The sequence below is a fragment of the Panthera leo genome, chromosome B4, assembly GCF_018350215.1.
Source record: "Panthera leo isolate Ple1 chromosome B4, P.leo_Ple1_pat1.1, whole genome shotgun sequence".
Taxonomy (NCBI): domain Eukaryota; kingdom Metazoa; phylum Chordata; class Mammalia; order Carnivora; family Felidae; genus Panthera; species Panthera leo.
In genome coordinates, this window is record NC_056685.1 from 10,828,223 (window position 1) to 10,849,628 (window position 21,406).

A 21,406-nucleotide genomic window follows, 5' to 3' on the forward strand; every position below is an offset into this window, starting at 1 on the left:
ACCAAAATTCAAATCCTTTGCAAATATAAGGCCTCTAACTTAGGCACACATTTCAAGAAGTATTCAGTACAACAAAACCCTCTTACAACAGTACAGTGCAAACAGACATAGCAAGATAAATGTAAATGGATTACATTTTCATCAGAAAACAACTTACAGTCTAGAAACCTATGCAAGCAACAGTGACAATAACATGGTGGTGCCTTGTGCTAGTTTAGTGTAGTTTTTCAAAATACTCTCCTGTCTTATGCAATTGTTCAATATGGTGGTGACTTGAAAAGTTTTTTCAGTGTTTTCTACTTTTCCAGATTACTATCCTATCCTATCTTATTTGTACCACATGGCTGTTATAATTCTGGCTTAATAATTAAAATAACAAAATGACTTGATGAAAGATCAGTACTAAAATCCCAGTCTACTAACTAGTACTGGAGAATCCCACTACCTTAGTATGTACTGCATTTTAAAATAAGGCCCAACCTCACCAGACAATTCATGATAATCATTTTATAAATACTAAACTTATACATACTCAGAGAGCTAACACTTAAGCTTATCATCTTCAATTTTAAGGACCTACTGTCTATAGTAAGCAGTGGTAGGTGTTTAGGTTTTTTAGTTCTTCAAAGATAATTTGTAAACAAAACTATGTTTACTCATTTAAAAACTCAGAGCAAACTAGAAGCTCACTACAAGTATTTATTAAAGCATCAATAAAACTGCACTGATTAAAAATAAAATCATAAAAGTCAACTTATAGAACTTTAACCTTTACTGTTTCAGCAATTCAGAAAAGAGCACAGCTTTCATAAAGATCCTTTCACAAATAAATGTTATGTTAAGTGCTACATATGAAAAGCTCCTCATAGTGATTAAGCTTATTATCCAGGATACATTAAGAGTATAGACCCTGCACCAGACTTGCTGGGTTTAAATCCCAGCTCTATCATTTACTAGCTGTTACTTAAACTCTGTGCCTCAATCTCCTCATCTTTAAAATGGAACTAATAAAAGTAACCTACCTCATAAAAGTTGTCTTAAGTGAACTGATGTAAAGCACACACAACAGTGCCTGAGACCAGGGAGAGTCAATATTAGCTATTATTAGTTTTATCCATCTTTGTATGTTTGTATCACTAATATGTGGACACTAAATAAATGTTCACTGAGTGAACAAATAAAAGAAAATGTTTAATGTTTATATATGTATTGTAGTGATACAAAAGAGCAAATGATCTGTAGTTAGAACATCTGAGCCATTGTTGTCATTTTGTGCCATTTTGGGGGGTATATAATCTTAAAGGTGACTCACATAAATTCCCTGAATCTGTCAGCTCACTTGGTTAAATAAAGATAAAAATAAGGAGGGTGATGATGATGGAAATAGTGGTGGTCGTAACTTGACAACTACACTTCAATTCACTTCTAAGTAATTAGTGTACAGAACAACAGATTATACAATCTTTAAAATGATGCGTAAGAGGTGTTTGAAGTGACTGCAAAAAGCTTCTCAGTGAGAAATAAAGAATGGAAAATTGTATATACACTATAAATTCAACAAAACAACTACAGAGGAAAAAATGTAAAGAAAGTACACTATAAGATTAATAAGTCTGTTTTAAAGTGATGAAATTGGGGCGCCTGGTAGGCTCAGTCAGCTAAGCATCCAACTTCAGCTCAGGTCACCATCTCGCAGTTTGTGGGTTCGAGCCCTGCGTCGGGCTCTGTGCTGACAGCTCAGAGCCTGGAGCCTGTTTCAGATTCTGTGTCTTCCTCTCTCTCTGACCCACCCCGTTCATGCTCTATCTCTCTCTGTCTCAAAAATAAATAAACGTTAAAAAAAATTTTTTTAAATAAAGTGATGAAATTATGGGGCTTCCCCCTTTATGTTTTCTAAATAATCCACATTGAGCATGTGCTTCTTTTACAGTTGAAGAAATATGGAAACAAAAAATGTACAAGGAAGCATTTCAAAAATGATATGCTAAAGCTGAATCTTTATAGAGGGAGTAGGGCTGAGAAATATATGAAAATCTCTTTGGGTGATTCTGGACGTACAAGTTCTTAACAACTGTTCTGGAGTATCATACAATTTTAAGTATTACTGACCATTATAACTTTGAAAACATGTAACACAGTGTATCATCCACAATTATTCTAAATATTATTGAAGTTAAGGAGATACAATCTAACTAACGTGACAAAATTATCTAATTTTTAAATTAAGTATGAGAAATCAGTTCTCACTCCCTCATTTTCAGAGGAAAAACATAAAAGCTTTTCAAAAGGCTGTAACTTATAAAAAAGCCTAACTTATTCTGACTCCTTATTCATTATTTTCTAGTCTCATTTGTTGACTCCTTTGATCAAAAGACACAGCAAAACACTTCTGCAAAAGTAAATGAATAAACAACATAAAATTTTATATATATATTTGGTTCAATGTCTCTTATACAATTTTACTTATATAAGCAATCTTTAGCAAAAATCCTTACATTTATTAATGACTGCTGAAATTGAGATCAACTGAATAACTAAATTCATAAACATTAACAAAAACTTTTCAGATATGTCAACATATAAAAAGTAAGGATTTCAAAGGCCTATCCAAGGAAGATCATCTGCCCCAAACTGGCTCTTTTATAACTTTACCCAAACAGATACTACACTTTTTCCTCTATAATTTGCTCATTTTGTTTTACATAAACTTTATTCATTTTACCATTTTAGTTTTTTGGAAAATCTACTATATACTAAACACTAAGTAGACACTGAGTCTACAAAACAAGCAAATTTGCCTTCAAAAATTTTGTTTATTTTATGGTATAGACCACTGATATCCAGGGTAGGGTGGGCAAGACTCTTGATCTATTAGAGTGTGGTTTGAAAAAATCTTGGAACTTGTATTTGTTTCTGATATATCATACCTTTCAATTTGCTTTTATTTTATAAATTTACATAAGATATTTGATATAACCGTAAACACATATAATTTATATACAAATATGCCAAATTGGGATATGTGGTCAACTTATTTTACCACTAAAGAGGCTTGATTTAAAAAGCTGAAAGACCACTGATTTTAAAAATGTCAATGAGTTAGACTGATATGCTCATATCTAAACAACAGTTGCACCTCCATTATTAAAGAAGTAGGCTCTGTTGAAAATTTGGAAAGCATGGAAAACTAGAAAGGAAAAAATATTTTCTATTGCCCCTATCCAAAGACAACCACAGCTGACATACTGATATGTAATCCTTTTCTGTTCTTAACTTTCCAAGCATTTTAACATCACAACCATAAATTTATTATGCTATGATTTTATAGCTTGTTGCTTTTTCTTTTTTTTTTTTTTTTTTTTGCCCAAAAGAAGCACCTTCTCTTTGTTATGAAAATTTTTTGCTAAATATTACTACCAATGGCTCTATATCATTTCAGCATTTTGATTATATGACCATTTTCTTAATTCATTCTTGGGCTTTTAGATTATTTTCCTTTTTCCTACTAATTCATGGTGTGAATAAAACTTTTCTGGGTATATCAGATTATTTACTTAGGACAGACTCTCAAAACTGTCCAATGTATAAACGCCTCTAAGGATCTTGAAACATATTACCAAATTCCTCCTCCAAATCCTGACCTCAAGTATACCTGGTTTCTCATTTCTGTTACCTTTACTAATCCGTTGGTCAAATTAGCAGATCTGTTGTTTTAAAACTAGAATTTGACTACTGTATGAGATTTCATATAGTTTTGTTAACCAGGTTTATTTCTCAGGTGAGGTGTTTTTGTTTTTTTAACGTTTATTTGAAAGGGAGAGAATGCGAGCGGAGGAGGGGCAGACAGAGAGGGAGAGAGAGAATCCTAAGCAGGGTCCATGCTGTCAGCACAGAGCCCGACTTAGGGCTCACACCCACAAACTGTGAGATCATGACCTGAGCCAAAACCAAGAGTCAGATGCTTAACAGACCCTGCCACTTGGGCACCCCTTAGGTGAGGTTCTTAAGAAGCGGGCACATTGATCAGATTACGACAACGTGCTGGAAACTGGACAGGAAACAGAGACAGGGAAACCTGGGTAAAATGCTCTTCTCATCATTCAGCTTAAGAAGAGGAGATGCTAGATTTGAGGAGGTGTTTTAGAAGATGGTGCCAACAGAATTTGGTGAATGCTGGCTCCTGAATGTCCGAGGGACAAAAGCAGAAGTATTTCTCTTAGTGATGATAAAAAGAATACTGCAAATTTACAGACAAAATAGAGGTTGATATGAGGAAGTGAAGGGTAAAGACTTTTTTTTTAAAATTTTTTAATGTCTATTTATATTCGAAAGAGAGAGAGACACAGAATCAGAAGCAGGCTCCAGGCTCTGAGCTGTCAGCACAGAGCCCGACGCAGGGCTTGAACTCATGAACTGCGAGGTCATGACCTGAGCTGAAGTCGGACGCTCAACCGACTGAGCCACCCAGGCGCCCCAAGGGTAAAGATGTTTTTAAGAAGTACTGAGTTGTTTTGTTTTTTTAATGGACGTATTTAGCTATAAGTGCATGAAAACTTACTAAGCACCAAGAGAGAGGTTCTGGCAAGAAATATGTATTTGAGGGTGCTGAGAAATCGATGTCAACTGAATCCTGGGTAAAATGGGTTCTTGTCAAAAAAGAGGTTGAAGGAAGTAAAGTGTGGGAATGCAAACAAACTCAGTTGGAAAAAAGAAAAAAATATTTTTACTATCAATAAATGATATTGAGAATAGCACTCGTAAGAGCCAGGAGAGAGTGGTAGGAGAGAAAGGATAATTATTGTTATAATAATATCTATGTCTGGGCATTGTGTGATGAACTTTATATCCATTTAGTTTAATCCATAACAACAATCCCATTTAAAAAGATATCAGTATAAAAAGATACCAGTATATACTACCTAAGTAACTTGACCAAAGTTAACAATGCTAGCAAGTGGTGGAGACAGAATGACAGAAAAAAAGAACAGTCCAGCAGTTCAGAATCTGCGAGGACTTCGACTTCAACTGGCATGAAGTGATTAGGATGATGCTGGTGGTCTCTGCGAGGTTTGCTATGATGGTAAGACAAAGGGTAAATGCCTTTGAAGAAGCAGAAGAGGCAAGTACACTCTAAAAAAACTCAAGAAGAAAGTGAAAGAGGATAGGGGGTGAGGCTGGAAAACATTTTCTTGTTGCTATTTTTATTTTCATTTAAGGATGGGAAAGTTGAGCATATATACAGACCGATGTGTGTGTGTGTGTGTGTGTGTGTGTGTATATATATATATATATATATATATATATATATATATATACAGAGAGAGAGAGAGAGAGAGAGAGAGAGAGAGAGAGAGAGAGAGAGACTGATAAGTCATTGGCAAAGTCTGCAGATTTGGGGGTGGGGGGAGGAGGCAGACCTCAAGTACCTTTTCTTCTCTCCTCTGAGAGCAGTGTTCCCACAGCATTCTCCTAGAATTCTGGTAAGTCTTTGAGTTGTAATGGAGCATTATATCAGGAACAAAACTGTCCAATTCCTCAACTCCCACCCCAATTATCAAAGATGGGAGGGGACGTATACATGAATAGAATATACTTCATTTTAAGTTTCTCACCAAAAGCACTAATTATGCTTGGTCCAGCAACCTGTGTGTTGTTTAATTTTGGATACAGTTGAGGGGTATATGCATATAACTCATATAATAGAGTCATACTGCCTGCCAGTAAAACAGTTCCTTGTTTTGCATGATGGGATTAAATAAATCAACAAGAATATCACAATTTCTGACACGTCAGTCCCTCAAATGGCAGCATTTACCAAAGTGTGTTCTCTGATTGACTACGTATTTGACCCCTTCCAGGAGGTTCACACTGCACATTACCCTACTAAAGCTTTGGGAATTCTTATAACAAAACAAAACACAACCATTTAACTTTCTTGATGTCAGTGTTTCCAAACTTCCTTTAAAACAGAGAATCCTGTCCTTGCTTAATACTATCCATAAAAATTCAAAACACACTTCAGCAAAAACTGCCCCAGAAAAACGTTAACCACAAATCTCATATAAATTGGCTTCTATGGCAAGAAGCCTAGAGGCCAACCCACACCTCACTGAGATTCTCTCCTTCCTCCGAACTCAAGGCTCTCACTCTTGAACAATTCATTTGGCAATTAAGCATGCCATTCTTTATAATATTAAATATATTTAGAGTTTAAATGTTTATTTCACTGTTATTTTTGTGAGTATTTATGTCTTATCTTCCCAACTATGTTGTGAGATTCCTCATCTCAGGAATTATTTCTGTTCTCTGAGTGCTCAGCAATACCAATTTCTGTATAATGAGTGCATAAAGTGCATCGTGAGCATAGCAAACATTTACTTGCATTCCAAGCAACCTGCTATAAAGCTAAATTCTGTCAACACAATTTTTCCATTGGCTAACATAACTACTTGAATTTCATGTCTTTTCGGTCTACCAATATGCACCTTCAGACACTCGTAAGGCGTCATTTTACTCCTTTCAATGCTGTATCTGTAGCACCTGCACAAGGTGAGCGGGTAATATGGATCTGGAGAACCACTAACAGGCAGTTAAGACTCCTAGGACTAGAAAGGGAGAGAAGCTGTCTGGAAACAGGTCCCTGACTACTATTCAAGGTAAAGGCTGTTTAGGGAAGAGTCAGTAAAAAGTGGGCCAGAACAGCATTCACTGATCAGAGCGATTATGCAATGTCGGGTGCCCCAGATATCTGGACTCCCAGCACCTAAGCAGGTGTCCTCCAGGCACTGTGCCCTGACTCACAGGGCCAATCCTGTGTTTCTCGTGGGAACACCAATGAGACCTGCTGACTCTCTTGACCCCAGAGGATGGCTTTTCCTTTACAAAACCAACAAGTGTAGTACCTGTAGGAAACAAGGTAGCAGCAACAGCTCATCTCCAAACTGGAACATCACTTACCAATTTCAAGCTTTGTTGAGAAAATTTACATTTTACAAACTTAGAAGTCCATACATTCTGAACTGTTATACCACTATCAAATTTCAAAAATATGCTTACCAATACGATAATCTTATTCTTAAACTAAAGAATCCTCACTTAACTTATAAGTATATATGTGTGGGTATATATATATATATATATGTATATATATATAAAACAAAATAAATGCTTAAATACATACATGAAATCTGAAATCCCCCCTCAGCATGGAACAAAGATCCTCTGCTACATCAGACATGCAGGGATGCAATGTAGCAACCAATCTTGCATAAAATGGTAGCAAATCCAACCTGCAAAAGTTATATGTGATATATGTAAGAGGAAAGACATACCAGAAGTAATTCATTTTAAAATTTAAATTTTCTCAGATATATTTACACATTACATGATGATAAAAACTAGTAATCACACAGACTTGCCTATTATTGCCATCATAATGAAGCATATGGAAATTCAATTTGCTTTGTGAAAGCTTACTAATAACCCGATATTTTCTATTCCATGCATTTATCACACATCTGCAATTTCACTAAGTATACAATTTTGGTAAAATATGAAATACCAAGCAGAGAGAACACCAAGTTTTGACATGGCCTAAATTTCTAACCATGTAATTACTAAGTAAACAACCCTAAAGGTAACTCAAATAGTGCAAAACAGAATCCTTTTAAAACTATCTCCTTCATTTATCCATGGATAAGTTACTTGGAAACTTTAATGTCTAAAGTGAAACAGTAACTGATAACTAAGAAGGTATCTAAGAAGGCAAAAGATTACCACAAAACCACACACTAACTTCTGTACCTTCCTCATTACAGAACCTACTCAGATTCTCCCACAGTGTCTATCTCCTCTTACTCTAGACAATAAATGACAAATATGTGGTCATTCACACTGCCACCCCCTTTCATTATTAGAGCACTTTCTCATAAAACTTCAATGCAGCTCCAGAATCCTGCTTATTAACACAGCACTCGAAGCAGCCACTACTAATCAGAATGAACATACAAGCTAAAATTTATTTTCACTTCCTTCCACAGACATTATTTTATAAAACTCGATTACCCAATGATGCAACACTGGACAGATCATATGCTATAGGTGAGAAGCAGTGAGGAACTCACAAAAGCAGCTGTACTGACAATACAAAGTAATGTGGAGCTGACAGTAAGGAAGGAAGTTTAAAAACTATAAATTCAGGGCGCCTGGGTGGCTCACTTGGTTGAGCGTCAGACTTCGGTTCAGGTCATGATTTCATGGTTTGTGGGTTCAAGGCCCGAGTCGGGTTCTGTGCCGACAGCTCAGAGTCTGGAGCCTTCAGATTCTGTGTCTCCCTCTCTCTCTGCCCCTTCCCCACTCTCCCTCTCTCTCCCCCTCTCTCTCTCTCTCTCTCTCTCTCTCTCTCTCTCTCTCTCTCACACAACTAAACATAAAAAAATAAAAATAAAAACTATACAAATTCAAGCCAAGAGCTCAAAAGACTACAACAGCCCAAAGCCATTGAGGACAGAAACAAACAATCCTACAGGCCTTAGTTATCCCTAAATACATCACTACAGAATATGAGAAAATGATTTGATCATGAGAGAAAAGTCTGCACACCATGCAATGCTTAGGATTAGATCTGGAAAACTCCCAACATGGACAGATTAAGCCTCAGCTGGAAGAGGAGATATAGCAAGGAAAGGGAGAATGGAGGTAAATTCGAAAGGGGAGAAAAGTGCTCAAATTCAAACCTAAGAGCCTGAAAAACTTTGCATTCTTCCTTAACCATTGTAATTTATTTTACAAATAGTCACTTACTTAGTTCTTACATGCTAGGCTCTATCCTAGGCATCTCATATACACTATTTAACTTGTTGATACTAATAAACATTTTACGAAGTGGATATTCTGATCACCATTTCAGAAATAAGGTAACAGATGTTGAGAAAAATCAAGAAAATAGTGGCTTTGTACTAGTGTGTCAATAAATTTTGTTAAAGGCATCGTATTCTTCTTTACTGAAAGAATAAAAAGTTCAATCCATTCGGGGCGCCTGGGTGGTTCAGTGGGTTAAGCGGGGAGAAGGGCAGAGAGAGAGGGAGACCCAGAATCCAAAGCAGGCTTCAGGCTCTGAGCTGTCAGCACAGAGCCTGACGCAGGGCTCGAACCCACAAACTGTGAGATCATGACCTGAGCCAAAGTCAGATGCTCAACCGACTGAGCCACCCAGGCACCCCCAGTCGAAAATATTCTTCACCATAGTGAGGAAGTATCATCTGATACTTTTATAAAAATAATATTAACTTCAAATTTTACATTGTATCAAAGCTAAACTATCAAATATCATTTATGCAATTAAAAGGATAACCATACAGTTTCTTATTTTTCCTATGTTATATCTATGTTTCCTACATAAAGTATCTTTCTAGTGGTGCTTGGGCAGCTCAGTCAGTTAAGCATCTGACCTACGGCTCAGGTCATGATCTCATGGTTCATGAATTTGAGCCCTGCGTCGGCCTCTCTGCTGTCAGTTCAGAGCCTGCCTCAGATCCTCTGGCCCCTTCTCTCTGCCCCTCCCTGGTTTGCACGCTGTCTCAAAAATAAATAAAAACACTAAAAAATAAAGGTATCTTTTTATTCCTAAAACCAATTCCCTTTGATCTTACTGGATTTTTAAAAATATACTATTAAATATGATTTGCTAGTGTTTTGCTTAGAATTTTTATATCGACATTCAAAAGTGAGATTGAGTAGGCAGTCAGATTCTGTCCATTTATACTATGAAATGGCAAGTTTGCTTTTCTATAACCAAGACAGCAGAGAAATTACTTGTTCCATAAAAGATCGAAAGAACTCAATAAAGCTATTTGGCCTTGGATTATTTAAGATGAAATTAACTGATAATGCCACTGGTCTATTTTATGTTAAAATAGTTTGGAAATTTTAAAAAATTCTGTTTCACTGAGATTTTCAAGTGTTTTAAAAAATATTTTTAGCTTATCATCTGGCTCCTTTCTTAAACTTTTAAAATGTTCTTCTTGGGGCACCTGGATGGCTCAGTCAGTTAAGTGTGTTAACTTTGGCAGAGGTCATGATCTCGTGGTTTGTGAGTTTGAGCCCCATGTCAGGTTCTGTGCTGACAGCTCAGAGCCTGGAGCCTACTTTGGATTCTGTCTCCCTCTCTCTCTGCTCCTCTCTTGTGAGACCGCATGTGAACACTCTCTCTCAAAAATAACTAAACATTTAAAATTTTTTTGAAAAATAAAAAATAAATGTTCTTTTTCCTTATTATTTTCTAAATGCTTCTCCATTTGGAAATTAAGAACCAGCTCTTGAGTTTTTAAAATTAATTTTTAATTTTAATCTTGTCTTTCTCAGTGTATTTTTCAACACAATCTGAGATTATACTCACTTAGCATCAAAAGTGTTAACCAACCTATGTCATTTCCTTTTCCTTCTTTTCCTGGACAAGTCACTTATACTTTGTTTCATTTTTTTCTTCTTCTAGGAAATCAACCCAATCTATACCAAACCTTTTTCCCAGTCCCAAAAGAAAGGCAGATATAGGTATCCTTTTTAGAGGAAAGCAGTCTGTGCTACCTATTGAGGGCCACATTAGTGAACTAATAACACAGCTAAGTGCTTTCAGCTTCCACCGTGATTTAAAAAATAGTTTAAGGGGCGCCTGGGTGGCTCAGTCGGTTAAGCATCCGACTTCGGTTCAGGTCACGATCTCACGGTCCGTGAGTTCGAGCCCCGCGTCGGGCTCTGTGCTGACAGCTCAGAGCCTGGAGCCCGTTTCAGATTCTGTGTCTCCCTCTCTCTCTGCCCCTCCCCTGTTCATGCTCTGTCTCTCTCTGTCTCAAAAATAAATAAAAGTTAAAAAAAAATTTTTTTTTAAATAGTTTAAGAATTCCCTGGAAGATGTTAACTCTTGTATGTCTTTCCAGGTAGTTAGTAACCCTGGTTTTTGTTCTGTGGGGACTGGCCACGTGAAAGTAAAGTTAGATATTCCATTTTCTCAGGAACCCACTACTCCGAAAAAGCCCACCAAATCTTTCTCAAACCAACAAGTTTCTAAGACTCCTCTTTTTCCATTATACCTTTAACAATTAAAGGGATAGCTGATAGTAAATATCACCTTGCCCTATTTAAATCTTCAAACTCTGACCATTCATTACTTCACAAAATAAAATCCTTTATGTTGTAAATAAGGTAATAAATTATATATTTCCTGAATGTTAGTTCTGCTTAAGTGTGTTTTTCTGTTGTTTCTACTCCTCTATGCATGCAGGCCTGCAAGGGAATGGAGTGCCAAATGCTATATCAATCATTAAAGGTATTACACACAAAATAAAACATTTTAATCAACCTAAAGAGCAAATTTCTGTGTTAAAATTTAAGCTAGCTATATATGTTATTTTAGACTTTTCTGAAAGTCAATTAGAAAATAAATTCTTCCTTTGAAAACTGAATGTTCATCTTCTAAGAGAATGATGACTATTTTTTACCAACAGTTAATGAGTGAACCATTTTAAAAACAATTTTTTTTCTTAAACAATAAAACCTTGCTTAGATTTTCAAGGTCATTTAAGTACCTCACTAGCAGTTAATGATCACGTTAGTAAACATCCAGTCATTAACTACAAGTAACAAGAATGCAGAAACACACACACTTTTGTTACTCAAGGGTAAGAAATTCTTAAAGGTTTTTTTCTTGTAATCAATCAGCTTTCTAAAAGAAATGTCCAGGTTTTTCCCCTCCTTAAAATCTAAAGAATTTAACTGGTGGAAGCTATTAATTTTACCTTGTTCAAAAATGCCTAGGAAAAGAACCAACGTGAAAGAACACTCCTACCATTCGATTAAAGAATACAAAGGATTTTCTCCATTGAAACAATGAAGCAGATGATGATTCAAAAAGGATGAAACGTAATAAAAGACTGGAGTCATTTACTCTAAAATCAACAACCAAATGTTCTAAGAGATTTTTCCAGCAATGTTGACGCTCCCAGGGCAATAGTGCCATCAAGTGGTAGAACACGCTAATACGCTTCAAAAGACTAAGGAAAAGCTGTTCAAGAATCAAGAGAAGCATTTCATTCTCTCAACACTTTGCTTATATTAATCTGATCATTCATCTTTAAAAACTTGGCAATCTATCTGGCTACAAAGTCATTAAAACCAATACCAGATTTGTCTATACCAGAACAGGAACTAAGACATTCCTACGTGTTTTCCCTGATTCTGACTTTACATTCCAAAAGTTAGGTTAGGTGAGGGGCCTTCTGAGGTGCTAGGTTTGATCTCTAGCTAGGTGGTGGACACATGTATATACTTAAGGTATGAACACTTTCTGTGCAACTTCAATTATATGTGTTATATTACAAATTAACTATAAAATAATATGAAATACCTAAGAGAATTTCTAATAGGTTTCATTTCTGTGGAGTCCTTCAACAGAAATAAAATCCCAGGCTGTAAGATTTTTTTAGCCAACTATTTATTTACTGAAGGAAGAATACACTAAAAGTTAAAACGTTTTAGCTCAAACCTTTAAGAACTGTACAGACGAAAAACAAAACTGAACAGATGGGACATCAAATTTTAAAATGTCTGTACTGCAAATGATACCAAGAAAGTGAAAAGATAACTCAAGGAACAGGAGAAAATATTTGCAAATTATATTTGATAAGGCACACACGAATAAAGAACATGTAAAGAACTCTTAAAACTCATTAATTAAAAATAACAATTGAAAAGAGGACAAAAGATTTAACAGAATTTTCTCCAAAAAAGACATACAAAAAGCCAATAAGCACATGAAAAGATGCTTAAAATCCGCAGCCATTAGGAAAATGCAAATCGAAATCACAGTGAGATACCACTTCTCACCCACTATGATGGCTATAAGCAGAAAAGGGACAATAACAAGTGTTGGTAAGGATGTGGAGAAATTGGAACCCTCATACATTGCCGATGAGAATGTAAAATAGTGTAGCCATTCCGAAAAAGTTTGGCAATTATTGCAAATGTTAGAGTTATTACAGGACACAGCAATTTCACTCCTAGATATATACCCAAGAAAAATGAAGACATATCCACAGAAGTAATCACATCAGCATCATTCCAAGTAGATAAAAGAAACAATCCAAGTGTCCGCCAACTGATAAATGGGCAAACAAAATATGGTGCATCTACACAATGGACCATTATTCAGCTGTAAAAAGGAGGAAATTCAAATACATGCCACAACATGGATGAATCTTGAAAACATTATACTGAGTGAAAGAAGCTAGATACAAAAGGCATATATTGCATGATTTCATTTACATGAAATACTCAGAACAGGCAAATCCAAAGCGACTAAAAGTAGGCTAGTGGTTTCTTTGTCAGGGGATAGGGTGGGCAGAGAAATTATGGGATTGATTACTAATGGATAGGAGATCCATCCATACTAATGGGTGGAGACAAAACGTTTAAAATATGATCATAGTGATGGCTACATATATTCAGAATGATGAATTGTATACTTCAAATAAGTGAATTGTACAGTATGTGAATTATTATCTAAAAAACCCTTTTTTTTTAAGGAAAAGAACTATAAAGAACCTTAAGATTTATCTAGTCACGTGCTCCTAAACCTAACTATACAGACTAGGTTAAGACAGTCAAATTCTCTAGCATAGGGACCCCATGCCTTTCAAAAGTTCATGTTTGCTTTTCCTTAAGACCTACATTTGCACCTCTTTTGCTAACTGGAAGAAATCTGAAGAGGAGTTCACACTTTTATGAAAAAAGTTGAAAAGCAAATATAGCATTCAGTGCTGGTTTTGCAGCAAACACTTACAGAGGCAGCATGGACCGGGGGCAGCAAGAGTGGCCCAGCCAAGCTCCATCCCCAGGAACCCTGCATCAGATCGCCACAGCTCTGAACCGTGTGAACTGTGCCTCACCCAGACGGATTCTGGATTCTGTTACCACGATGTGTCCCAGGGTATCACAAAAGCCTAAGACAGGATTTTCTTTGGGTCTGGGTACATTAAAAAACTTTTCCATATGAATTTATGGTACTTACTGCTTTACTTTACACCATTTTGGCTTAAAAAAGGTTTTACAGGAACGGTCTACTTTCGGATAGTGGGGGCAACCTATATACAGTTAATCCCTGAACAACACGAGTCTGCACCGTGCAGGTCCACTTATATGTGGATTTTTCTCCCCAATAAATACAGTATAGTACTGTAAATGTTATTTTCTCTTCCTTATTTTCGTAATGACAATTTTTCTCCAGCTTATTGTGAAAATACAGCATGTAATACACACACTACATGTTAATATTATATATATCATACATATATGTTTGTATAAACACACAAAATACGTGTTAATCACCTATTTATGTTATCAGTAAGGCTTCTGGTCAATAGCAAGCTGTTAGTTAAGTTCTGGGGAGAATCAAGTTATATGTGAATTTCTTACTATGCAGAGGACTAGTGCCCCTAACCTAACTCCTACATTGTTCAAAGGTCTACTGTCTATATAAAACCTTTGGGCCCTCACAGTCGTAGGCAGTCAAATAACTATTAAACAATTCATTCTGATTTTGGTAGCACATTATTTGGTTAGCTCAGGCAGGATGAGCTGGAGAAAGGAAGGAATCCTGGCCACAGAAAAGAATCCTGGCCATAAAGACACTCAAAACGATTCATGTCCTTTGGGGAAGGTGGGGGAGAGAAAACGACACACCAACAGAAAGGTGCACCTTACCAAAGGGGCCCGGGGTCCCACAGAGTCTCGTTGGACACAGGCAGAAAATGAGGCTAGGTAAGAGCAAGAGCTAAAAGAAGGTGTTAAGAATCTCCTTTCCCCTCTGCTGCAAAGTGTCCCAGCTTTCCCTAAGTCCAGAGACTCAAAGAATAACTGGCTACCCCTAATACCCTAATAACTGGCTCCCCAAGAGAATATTCTAGCCTGCTCATTCTAGACCCAACATTCTTTGTTCCCTCTTCTTACTGATTCCCTTAAAGGTGATCAGTCATCTCTTTTATTCAAGGTTGAATGAATAAAATCAATAAAAGATGGAGAAGGGTTTGTAAACCTATGAGGCCAAGGAGATAGGGAATGAGAAATAGAATGAGAAGAGACTCACTGGCACTTGACTATTATCTTTTTACTCTGGCCTCCCTAAGGACCAAGCTATAATCCTCAGGACAAGCCAAATATTGCAGGTAAGGTAGAAACGTGCCTGGGTATTAAGACAAAACAACAAAAAACCTTTCAAAATTAAAGGCTTTTCTGATTAATAAAAATATACAACCAGGCAACATTAACCTAGTCCCAGACTCTAACGCACCATTTCATAGATGTGTAAACAGAGGCCTTGACTTTCCAAATCACTCAGGAACGTTAAAAAAACAAAATTTTAACCAAACACTGAAACTGTTAGAGACTAGAGAGTACTATTTACACTAGAAAAGCAGGTAGATGAGACATCTGCTCTTACACAAATTGGGAGATTTTTCTGTAACTCAGCTCATCTGAAATGTATATAAAATACAGAAATGCCAGTAAAGAGTAATAGTCATTGCTACTTGTACATTCCATTGTTGAACAGACTACCCCCTACCAGCCAAACCATAATTGGTATCTCTTATTGTTTTCAGGAAGAGAACCTACTAGAGATAGAAAAATCTAATGATCTGAAACAAATCCGTGTATTTGTGAAGCAAAGACAACAGTGCTAGCCCAAGGCTCCATGTGCTTCCCCACATCTTCCGAATGTCCTTTTGATCCCTCTCAAGCTTCAGGCTGAGTGTAAATGACACATCATTTTTTGTCCACGGTACCCAGAGAATGAGCTGAGTCCACACACTGTCCTCCCGTGCCATGGCAGTCTTGGAAGCTATGGCAATGATTTAAGATGAAGTTTATAAACTTCATATTTTAGAGTAAACGCAAATGTTGCAGAATGTTTGATGGAGGCTACCAAATCAGTCCAGATTCAATGCAAGGTAAATTACAGCAGAAGTCACAAGTGAAAAGTGAACAAAGAACTAATCCAAACAGGGCAAATTTCTGAAATCGATTTATATAAACCACAATTTATTTAAAAAACAGAGAAGGGTGCATGGCTGGCTCAGTCAGTAGAGCATGTGACTTTTGGTCTCAGAGTCATGAGTTTGAGCATCATGCTAGACCCAGAGATTACTTTTTTTTTTTTTAATGTCTCTGAGAGAGACAGACAGACAGAGCATGAGCAGGTGAGGTGCAGAGACAGACAGAGACAGAATCTGAAGCAGGATCCAGGCTCTGAGCTGTCAGCACAGAGCCCAACATGGGGCTCAAACCCACCAAATGTGAGATCATGACCTGAGCCAGACACCCAACCGACTAAGCCACCCAACCGACTAAGCCACCCAGGCACTCCAGCTTAGAGATTACTTCTAAAAAAATAATAAAAACTTTTAAAAATAGAAAAAGAACAAAGAAAAAGAACAGTTCCTTTAAAAATACCAAAATTTACCAAAAAAATACTGCCAAAAAAAATTCTGGCCAAACATTTTGGCATGAATTTAAAAATACTAAATGAATCCTAAAAGAAATGAGGAAGAGAGTGCAGGGGAGAACAGACTGTGTAGAACGCTGAGTAAGAGACAGAAGATAAGAAAAGAAGACACTGAAAAGAATGATTGGTGAGAATATGACAGCTACAAATACACAAAGGAGATTCAACATATGCATGCCTGGAGTACTTAAAAAAGAAAACCACAAGAAAACACAACAAGTATTCAAACACATTTAAAGATGAAAATCAGGAAAACTTCCCTGAAGTATTTAATACAAAAACTGAAAGGGCGTTGAGAGTGACCCAGAATGATCAACAACACAGCATATCCATCCTAGTAAAGCCACTGGATTTACTAGAAAAAAAAATTAGTTGAGCAGCCATATGAATCACCAAATAAATTAAAGAAAGAAAAAAAAGCAGGCTGGCCTCCAATTTCTCCACAGTAGTAGCAAATGCCAGATGACTCCAGGGTAACACCTATAAAGTATTCAGGGAAAAGGCATGAGCCATAGATCCTATAACCAGCGAAGCTGTCCTTTGAGTAATGAATCTCCAGAAACATCACTCTGTACAAGAACTCAAGGGATATTTTTTCCCAAGAACTCTCCTTCAGAAAATCATTAGAAGATAAACTTCAGCAAACCAAAAGATAACTAGGAAACCAGAGAAACAAGACTGGCAGGGAGCATGGAATATTTTAACCTGTAGAACTAAGATAAAACAAATGAGGGGGTCAGAGTGACAAATGAGGATGTAAATGTCATATTCCCTATCAGGATGTGTTATCAACACAGAGACAAAACAAGGGGAGGGAGAATGGAAAAGAGGATGGGAAGTCTGGTAAGCTTCCTGCTTGCCCATTCGTAGTGCTGTGAGCGAATTAATATTCAAGCTGATAAACCCTACGATACAAGCATAAGCACACTTAACAGTAAAAAAGGAAAATGTTAAGGAAGATAACAGTAGGGACCAACACCAGATGGGTGAGGACAGAGAGTGAGAAGAAAGGACGAGAACACAGTTAATTTTATCATCACTTGTGGTAGGAACAACAAAGACTGTCTAAATAAATGACCAAGAAGCAAACCCATAATTATGAAGCTAACTACTAAAATAAAAATACAAACCTTCCTCAAATCAGAAAAATGTACGGAAAATAAAATATAGATTATACAATGAAAGACTTTAAAAATTAAACCAAAAAGACAAATAATGTAACAGAACACGGACCAATCATATCTGTCTTATCAAAAATGTAAAAACCCTAGGGGGGCCTGTGTGGCTCAGTCGGTGAAGCGTCTGACTCTTGATTTCGGCTCAGGTCATGATCTCATGGCTCATGGGATCAAGCCCCACATTGGGTTCTGCACTGACAGTGCAGATACTGCTTGGGATTCTCTCTCTCTCCCTCTCTCTCTCAAAATAAATAATCGTTAAAAAATAAAATAAAACTAGGGACACATGGGTGGCTCAGTCGGTTAAATGTCAGATGTCAGCTCAGGTCATGATCTCACGGTGTGAGTTTGAGTGCCACATTGGGCTCTGTGCTGACAGCTCAGAGCCCGGAACCTGCTTGGGATTCTGTGTCTCCCTCTCTCTCTGCAGCTCCCCTGCTTGCATTCTGTCTCTCTCAAAAAATAAACATTAAAAAAAAAATTTTAATAAAATTATAAAAAATAAAGTAAAAATCCTAACTCAATTGTAAGAAACATATTTTCAGAACAGATCTCAAAGTAAAATTCAATTCAAGAATATACAAGAGAGGGGCACCTGGATGGCTCACTAGGTTGAAGGTCCAACTGTTGATTTTAGCTCAGGTCATTATCCCAGGGTCGTGGAATTGAGTCCTGTGTCGGGCTCCATGTTCAGATTAAATGCTTAAGATTCTCTCTCTGCCCCTCTTTTCGGCCTGCACTCTCTCTCTGTGCCCTTCTCCTCAGCTTTCTCTTGCTCTCTCTCTCTCTCTCTCTCTCTCTCTCTCACACACACACACACACACACACACACACACACATAAATAAATAAATAACACACAAGAAAAACTCAACTAAAATAAAGCTATTCTGAAAGATTGAATATAAAAGGGCAAAAGCTACTATAAAAACACAAATAAAAAGAAATTAGAAATTGTAATATAAATACCAGATAAGGTAGTAGCAGGCAAAAAATAAATAAATAAATAAATAAAACGAAGAATGACACTTTATAAAAGGTGAAATTCACAATGAGGTGTAAGTTTTATCTTCACACCAAGTAACACAACAGTAACATTTGAAAAACTGAAATCACAGTAGTAGTATTAGTAGTAGTAGTCTTTAATTTACCTCTCTTAGCCCAGGACCCCCGGGCAAGTAGACAAAAAAGGTCAAGAAAACAGAACTCAATAAAAGTTATTTAATACTGTAAACTTCCCTGATCAGTACATTTAACTCTGCACCATAAAAACAAAGAATGTAACCTTTAGGGGCACCTGGGTGGCTCAGTCGGTTAAGCGTCTGCTATTGGTTTTGGCTCAGGTCATGATCTTGCGGTTTCTGAGTTCGAGCCCCAGGTCAGTCTTCAAGCTGACAGTGCGGAGCCTGCTTGGGATTCTCTCCCTCTCTCGCTGCCCCTCTCTCACTCATTCTGTCTCGCTCTCAAAATAAATAAATAAAAACTTGCAGAAAAAAAAAAAAAAGCATGTAACATTAAAAAAAAAAAATCTCGAGGAATGTTCACAAATATTGATTCTATAATAGGCCAGAAAGAAAATTTCAAAAAATTCCAAAAAGAATAAATTGTATTTTCTATTCATAGTGCAGTAAGAGTATGAGTTATTAACTAAGTTACAAAATAAAACAAAACAAAAACATCCCACAACCTGGAAGTTTTTCAAGACTTTCTCAAACATCTCCTTAAGAAACAAAAAGGAAATATAAACTAAAATTGGAGAATTTCTAGAAAACATACAAACAGAAATCACAAGTCAGAACTAAGACCATTCTCAGTAAATGCCAAATAAGTATTGGCATACAGCAAATGCCAAAAAAGTAACAGAATGAAGAAACCAAGAGAGAAGAAATCAGTAAAGATACAAGTAAGGAGTAAAACAATAGTAAAATGATATAACACATTATCATTTGGAAGCTGGTCTTCTTGAGGCGTTTTACTGGTGAGGAAACTAAAATGGATTAACCAGTAGCTAACATGATCAAGAGGAGAAAAAGTCAGGGGAAGTAGAAATACAGCATTGTTTGTAATGGCAAAGACTGGAATGTCCAAAATGATTAAATATAGCACATTCATAAATAGAAACACTGCAGCTTTAAAAGGACAAGGGAAATCTTTATATACTGATCTGAAAAGATCTCCAAGATATACTGTTAAGTGAAAACAGTAAGGTTCAGAATGATAAGCACAGTAAGTTGCCCTTGTACAAAAAACAGGAAATATAAGAATCTATAATTGCATTTTCTTGTACATGAAAAAGAAACTTCGGGAAGATACCCAAGAATCGAGACAGTGGTTTCCAACTGGAAAGAGTAGAAATTGGGTATAGGGAGACAAGGATATATTGAAGGATGTTTTTCAGCACACAATGTTTTTATACTTCTGGGTTTTGAGCCCTGTAAATGTACTACTTATTTTTTAAAATAAAATTTTAGATTTGCATATGACCAACATTAATTTATCAAATATTTTCAAGCACTTACCAAAACTGTATTTGGTATTGAAAATGTACAAAATGAAAAGATTCAGAACTCTCTTTTTTATTTTTTAAGTAATCTCTACACACAATATGGGACTCAAACTTACAACCTAAGATTAAGAGTCGCATGCTCTACCGATGGAGCCAGCCAGGCACCCCCAGAACGTTCAAAAAGCCTGTAGTCTTTACGCTTTAGGGGGACACAGGTGGGATATGTAACTGATCCTTCGTACAAAGACAGTATGTGGAAAGTGCAATAAGGGCATCTATACGGACATAATGGAAATGAGGATGTTGTTCAGGGAAGATGACTCTTAGGCTAAGATTTAAAGGGCAAGCCAGAAATTTTTGGTGGAAAAATAAAAAATATGCCAGGCAGGGGCGCCTGGGTGGCTCAGTTGGTTAAGCGTCCAACTCCTGGTTTCAGCTCTGGTCATGATTTCATGGTTTGTGAACTCCAGCCTTGAGCTGGGCTCTGCAAAGACCGTGTGGAGCCTGCTTGGGATTCTCTCTGTCCCTCTCTCTCTCTGCCCCTCCCCTGCTCTCTCTCAAAATAAATAAACTTAAAAAAAAAAAAAAAAAAAAAAGAACATCCCAGATTAGAAAACAGAGGCTTGGAAGTAAAGAGAGCAAAGGTATTCAAGAAATCATTACAGATCAGGATTTTGCAACAGGAAGAGTGCCTAGAATTCTGACTGAAGCTGAAAGGGGGCTAGATAAGAAAAGGCATGAAATACCATGTTATGTAATTCTATTGCCTTCTACATGTCCGCTATTATGCTGAGTGCTGGGGATAAGGAAGTAAACATGGCCTCCTCCCTGTAGCTTAGTCTAGAGGATAACACCCAACAAAACCAAGAAAGCAGCTTTTGCAATACTTTGATGTCGGGACCTTTCCTGTCTCTAGCTCTTTTCACATACTCCATTGCCTCCATCAGAATGCGCTCTCTACATTTCCTCTCCCCAGCCATTCCTAGCCTAGCTAATTCCTTTCTCAAGACTCCCATTAAATAACCCTTGTTCCAGGCAGCCTTCTCGGACTCCTGAGACTAAATCAATCAGTTCCACTTGCTATATACTTGAAAGCATGCTGTGATTCTTCTTGGTAACTACACTTAGAAGTCTTTGTCTTTCTTCTTTTCCAAACTGTAAGTGGTATGAAT

The 21,406-nt window shown here is 36.8% G+C and overlaps 1 protein-coding gene across 2 annotated transcripts in view; it reads right to left on the bottom strand.

Moving 5' to 3' along the window:
* UPF2 (UPF2 regulator of nonsense mediated mRNA decay) overlaps window positions 1-21,406 on the bottom strand; it is a 110,308-nt gene that overhangs the window by 43,307 nt on the left and 45,595 nt on the right. For both annotated transcript variants that reach the window (XM_042944864.1, XM_042944866.1), the window contains exon 9: window positions 7,181-7,289. In XM_042944864.1, the coding sequence (XP_042800798.1) occupies window positions 7,181-7,289 (109 nt within the window). The remainder of the gene's footprint in view (window positions 1-7,180; window positions 7,290-21,406) is intronic.